The 6,000-nt window shown below is 51.4% G+C and overlaps 1 protein-coding gene across 1 annotated transcript in view; it reads left to right on the plus strand.

Annotated features, from left to right (window-relative positions):
- Positions 1 to 5,496, plus strand: part of ASXL2 (ASXL transcriptional regulator 2) — a 122,366-nt gene extending 116,870 nt beyond the window's left edge. The window contains exons 11-12 of the mRNA XM_082480783.1: positions 1,164 to 1,881; positions 2,954 to 5,496. Of these exons, the coding sequence (XP_082336909.1) occupies positions 1,164 to 1,881; positions 2,954 to 5,371 (3,136 nt within the window). The 3' untranslated portion in view covers positions 5,372 to 5,496. The remainder of the gene's footprint in view (positions 1 to 1,163; positions 1,882 to 2,953) is intronic.
- Positions 5,497 to 6,000: the final 504 nt, after the last annotated feature.

Raw genomic sequence — 6,000 nt, forward strand, 5'->3', positions numbered from 1 at the left:
GGCAGTCAGCTTTTATGCTTGTCCCTGGACTGTCAGCCAGTCTCCCTCCCATTCATCTATGGTCTTTTAACCCTCTGGGGCATTTGGATTATGGGGAGCCCTATTTTTATCATTCCGTGGTTTGATTGGGGTTTCATGGGTGAGTAGGAGGCAGGTGTGTGTGCGTGTACGTGGGGCAGGCTGCGGCACTCGGTGAAGGAATACACCAGCGTGAGAACGCAAGTCACCTCGTGGCTTTAGCAAAGGGCCTTACTGGGTAACTCACCCAGTTCTCCCAGCGTTGAAAACCAGGATGTAATCACGCATGGAGCTCTGCGCTGGAAGAGAAAAGGTGACAGCCACATTCTTGAAGCTTTAGGGGGACAGGGGAAGGCAGGACAGCGTGGAGGTGTCTCGCACAATAGCGGGACTTCAGCTCTCTCTAGCCACTAAGAGCTTGTCTGGGAGAAACCAGTCCCATAGCAGTCTTCATCAGACTGGCTTCATCAGATTTTATGATTCATGTTTGGGAAAAAAAACAGGTTTGATATTGCATTATGAGGGATGGGTGAAGTTAATCCTAAATCAGACGTCACCCCGGGAATTAGAGTCCCAGCTCGTTCGCTTCTTTCACAAATAAAGATGGATGAATAAGGCAGGGAGATAGTCCCAGCTTTTTGATGATGAAGAAAGGCAGCGATGTCGGTTCTAAGCTAAGGGTGCGTCAGTGGTTCTGGCACTCGCCGTGTTCCTCTGGGAAAAATGGTGGGACGCTTCTCTGTCCCTGTCCGCAAATGTCACCATATGAGCTTCAGTCAGATGCAAGCTGTGTGGGGTTGGTCGCGTGCTGCAGAGATGCGTCTGTGGTGGCTAATAAAGGGAATATTTACTGCTGGCCAAATTCACTGGATTTGCTGCCTGGAAAATTTGTATCTGGGTAGAGGACTACACCGAACCTGTGTTCCATGTATTTCATTTAGTTGGTTTTAAGCTTTGCTATTAAGTTCTGTTTCATGTGGAAGGACTAACAGTACGGAAGGTTTTCAAAGATTGTGGCACAGAATTAGGTGTGTGAGACATTTATTTAGGGTGTGGTACGTAGAGAATCCTTTCTCAGTTTTCGTAAGGATAATATGCTTTTTGCAAAATGTTTTACAAAATAAAAATTCTGATTTTATTGACAGTTCTGGACTAAGTCCTGAAGAGTCCAAGCGACTGACAGCAAACACCAGCCCTGCCGAGGCAGAGACTGAACATCCAGCAGCTGAACAGCCAAAATGCACGCCCGCCTCTCTGGCACCACTCAAAGAGGAGACTCCTTCTCCCTTAGAGCCTAAAGCACAAGCAGGCCAGGAAGCACCAACGATGAAAAAAGGAGGAGAGGAAAGAAGAGAGGACACGCAGCCCAAAGCAGCCAAACCTGCCGAGGCCGCGGTTTCCCCGGATGGGTGTGCGGTGAAACCTGGTGACCGTCCTCTCCCTATAAAAGAGAGACCCCCAGGAGAACCCGTTCCGGAGAAACCACAAACTGCCGTTAGTCAAAAGCCCGAAGAAGAGAGAAAGCACGCTGCGTCAAAGGAAGCGCTGGGGAAAGAGACTGTCAGTACCTCAGCTTTGGCCCCGAGTAAACCAAAGAGCCCCGAAGCAGCTGAAGTAGTAGCAAACGTGAAAAGTCCGGCAGTTACTCCAGAAACACCAGAAAAGAAGCCCCCTGTAAATGAAGAAATGGAAGTCAGTGTTGAAGCCCATAAGAGGAAGTCAGAGAGTCGTGAAGAAGCTCTGACCACTCCTGAAAAAAAGCCACGCATGGTGGAGAACTGTCAGCACCACCAGGCGTTTCGGGGCCAGCCCCAGTCCTTTCCTGCAGCGGGGACCCCGGTGCCACGGGTGCCCCCACTCAAGGTAAAGAGAAGTGAGGAGAGATCCCCAGAGTGGCCTTACGTGGGCCAGTTCAGCTGGTGGCTCTCACAGAAATGCTTTGTCCCTTCTGTTCTAGTTATTTATTTAAATTATGTTACCCGCTTATTACAGCGATGGAAATATGTGAGCCAAAAACATAAAAGCTCAGCTGTTTGCGGAAGGGAGTCTGCAACGTTACATTAATCAACGTAACTTCAGTTAAGTCTCTCTCCTACACCTGCATGTGTTAAAAGATCTTTTGGGCCAGAAGCTCAAAGAATTGCACAAAAGCCCGAGGCAGAGTCTAACAGGGAGTACTGCAGTTCCCGTTGGAAACAGGAGAGCTGCGGAGGACCTGCGAGACTATCATAACAGGGCAAGTTGTAGCCCAGGGGTGCACAGAGCGTTGCAGACATGTGAGTACCCCCAGCAGTACATTAACAGGTCCAGAAAGAATGCTGCCAGCAGCTTCCTCTGGTGTACCAAGTCCAGAAACAAAATTATTTACCTGTGTTTAAAAAAAAAGACCACGTAGAAATAATGCAGTTGTTGCTTATAGCAGCGGAATGCAGGGCAGTGTCAGACTAGGTGGCACGGAGAGACCGTTTTAGGGAACGTCTCAATTCCAAAAGCCCTTTAGCTACTGAGCCTCAGCAAGAACCTGCCTGGGAAAGGGGACAGGCGATCGACTGCCACTGGGTAGGGCAGATGGACAGGAAGCGTGACGGGAACTCAGAATAAGGGAGGATGGGTGGTGAGCTCTGGAACAGCCTGACAGGTGTTTCTGAGGGACCTGGACAGGCTTTTGGGCCACGGTGTACGATGCACGAGCCTGCAAGTGCAAGGGATGAGCTCCCACTGAGCCACTAAGGTTGTAATGGAGATAAAATAGGTGCGCCAGACATCGAAAGATCACTTCTGTCTTTTGTTATTTATCTCAAGTGAGGGAGATAAGGGATTTCTCCAAAACTACAACTATGTCTCTCAGACTACAACTATAAGCACCGAAGTTCTTAAATACGTGGGTTAAATGTTCCCCCTGTCTCAGCTGTGCTTTTCTCCTGCTCTATTTCAGATTCCCGTTTCCAGAATCTCCCCGATGCCATTTCCTGCGGGCCAGGTCTCTCCCAGGGCACGTTTCCCCATCTCACTTACCAGTCCGGGAAGAACAGGGGCCAGAACTTTGGCAGACATCAAGGCAAAAGCCCAGCAAGCCAAGGCTCAGAGGGCAGCGGCCGCCGCCGCCGCCGCCGCTGCTGCTGCCGCCTCGGCGGGGGGGGCCGTCCCGGGGCCGGGACCGGGCGGTGGCGGGGGCCCACCGGGAGGTGGAGGAGAGAAGAGTAACGCAGCAGCAAGCGGAACCAACGAAACTGGAATTCAAGGAAATGCACTGGAACTGGCAGGAACTGGAAGCGGGGGAAGTTCGAGAAGGTTTCTTCCCCATTGTCCAGGGACACGTACCCAAATGGAGACCCCGGCCCCGGGCCAGGCACCGCCTCACGATCCTTCTAGAGCACAACTACAGCAAACTTCCACGCTGCAACCCAGAACTCCGGCCAGCAACACAGGCACCAGCTCCCCCTCAGCAGCGCTGTCGGCATTAGAGAAAACCAACAGAATGAAACAGAGCCCCCCCAGTATGACCGTAAGTCGGGTTTCAGGCTCCCCACATGCTGGTAGCAGTGACAAACAAGAGAAAGCACCTTCTGCTCCGGCAGGTCCAAGCCCGGCCTGCGGGGCGTCAGCTGTCAGGGATGGAACAGTCTGTGTCGCGGTGTCCACGACAGATCCCGGCACAAATGTAACTAAGGTAGCACTTACGGCCTTAGGAGGCAGCAGCTTAGATGTTTCTAAAAGCAAATCCTCTTCCTCGCCGGTGTCTTCGCTGACATCCATGAGCTCAGAAGCCCAGGCTGGAGGGATGGTCACATCTGCCACATCTGTCCCACCCTCTAACACTTCCTCGGTAGCGCCTAGCCTTAAAACTCACGCAACTTCAGGCTCAAGCGGGGCCCTCCCAAAACCAAGCTCCAGTATTCCTGCGAACAACCCTTTGGTCACCCAACTTCTTCAAGGCAAGAATGTCCCTCTGGAGCAAATCCTGCCGAAGCCTCTCACCAAAGCCGAGATGAAAACTGTCCCTTTAGCTTCTCATGAAGAAAACTGGGCTGCGGCAGCATCCAGTGCTCCGAGTGTAGCAGGGAACGGCACTGGAGCTGAGGGTGGGGAAAGAGAATCAAGTGTACCCACACAACAGCTTGGGAAGATCTTTTGCCAGAACAGGCCTCTGCCTCACATTCCAAGGACCTTTCCACTCCCCTCGGGGAAGGACCCCAGTCTTGACCAGCAGCAGTGCCACGAGGGGCTCAGCAAAACAACCCAAGAGCAGATCCTTCAGACTCTTATCAAGAGGGTCCAGAGGCAGAACTTGTTGCCAGTCCTTCAGCCTTCACAACTGAACCTCACTCACTCAGGTTTCCAGTTAGAAAACAGCTCCACCAGCCAGCGATTTATGCTGGGTTTCATGGGCAGAAGGACATCCAAGCCTGCCATGTCTGGTCATTATCTGCTCAACATTTCCACCTATGGCCGCGGTTCAGAGAGTTTGAGGAGAGGCTTCTCCTTGAACCCTGAAAACCGCCTGTGTCTGAACAGTCCTGCTGGTGCTCCAAAAGCAGAATTTGGGGAGTGTGAGGAGATGGCTGGCCATGGCAGCAGCAGCGATGAAGGAGATGCAGATGATGAGAGTACTGGTGATGAACGTGAACATATCAGTGTAAAAGAGGAGCCCCGGGCTGCCCAGGCTTCTGGTCAGTGTGAAAAAGAAGAGGTATCACATAGCATGAGTTCGTCGGATTACAGCACCCTTGCTAAAAAGGGCGTAAAGACGGAAGGAGCCACGTCTCAGCAGGCAGCAGGCAGCAAGGAGCTCGTCCAGGCATTTGATGGAACTACGCTAGCACGAGATTTTATTCAAGCCGCTCAAGAGCAAATGGCACATGCAATGAGGGGGAAAACGCACAGCCATCCGGAGCCTTTCAGTGCTGCCGTACCGTCCTCGGACTCTGCGCAGCAGCAGCCTCCGCTGCTCTCTCCTTCGCAGCCTCCAAAGCTCTCTGGAGGTGCTGCAGCACAGCTCCTTGGGCCCAGTTACAGCGGGACAATAAATGTCTCCACCTCCCCGGACGTGAACCAAGGGTCTCTTATGAGCGGGCTGTCTGAATGCAATCAGTTGTCCAGTAGCATGGGGAACGTCATGTCCTTTTCTGTGACTGTAACCACCATTCCCACCAGCCAAGCTATGAACTCCGGCAGCCATGGTCAGAGCATCCCCGTTCAGGCCTTCGCTGAAGACAACAGCATGGAGGATTCCCCTTCCAAATGTTACTGCAGGTTGAAAGCCATGATCATGTGCAAGGGCTGTGGTGCCTTCTGCCATGATGACTGCATTGGCCCCTCTAAGCTCTGTGTCTCCTGCCTCGTGGTGCGGTAACCGGGAGGGGAAGTGGGGAAGAGGATGGTTTGGTTTTGCTTTTGCTTTGGGAAGTACAATGGGAAGAAACAGGAAATTTACTGCCTTGCACAAGAGACACGTTACTGAATCAGGAATACAGAGTAGAGTCCTTCTTTCATTAAAGAAAGAGCACCTTCTTGTACAGTGAGTCTAAATTGAGCTCAACTACGTGAATTGTGACAAGAGTTTGCACTTAAGGAATTCTGTAAATATGTCACGTTATTTTGTTTAAAACTATTTTTTCAATCTTTTAGGACATAGCGTTTGACTTGTACTGCAGTTTCATTAACCCCAGCCTGCTCTCCAGCGTGTTTGCTGAGCTCTGCTCTAGATGGGGGAATGAACCCCCGGCAAAACCTTCACCCGTTCTTGGGCTTCTCTTGACAAAGAGAAGAACCAGATAATCAAGAAACTAAACGTTTGTACTGACCGATCAGAGCAGCGAAGCAGGAATCCCTGAATGGGCTCGCTTTGTTGCTCTAAATTTTAGTTGGAATTTTTCAGAATTGGAAGGCGTTATCATTGTACCGGCCTTTCGAGTAATTGCCTTTCACTTGTGCCCGGGCTGGTTCCAGAAGGCGTACTGGGTTGTGCAATATTGGCTGGTG

The sequence above is a fragment of the Vanellus vanellus genome (assembly GCF_965231255.1).
Source record: "Vanellus vanellus genome assembly, chromosome: 3".
Lineage (NCBI taxonomy): Eukaryota > Metazoa > Chordata > Aves > Charadriiformes > Charadriidae > Vanellus > Vanellus vanellus.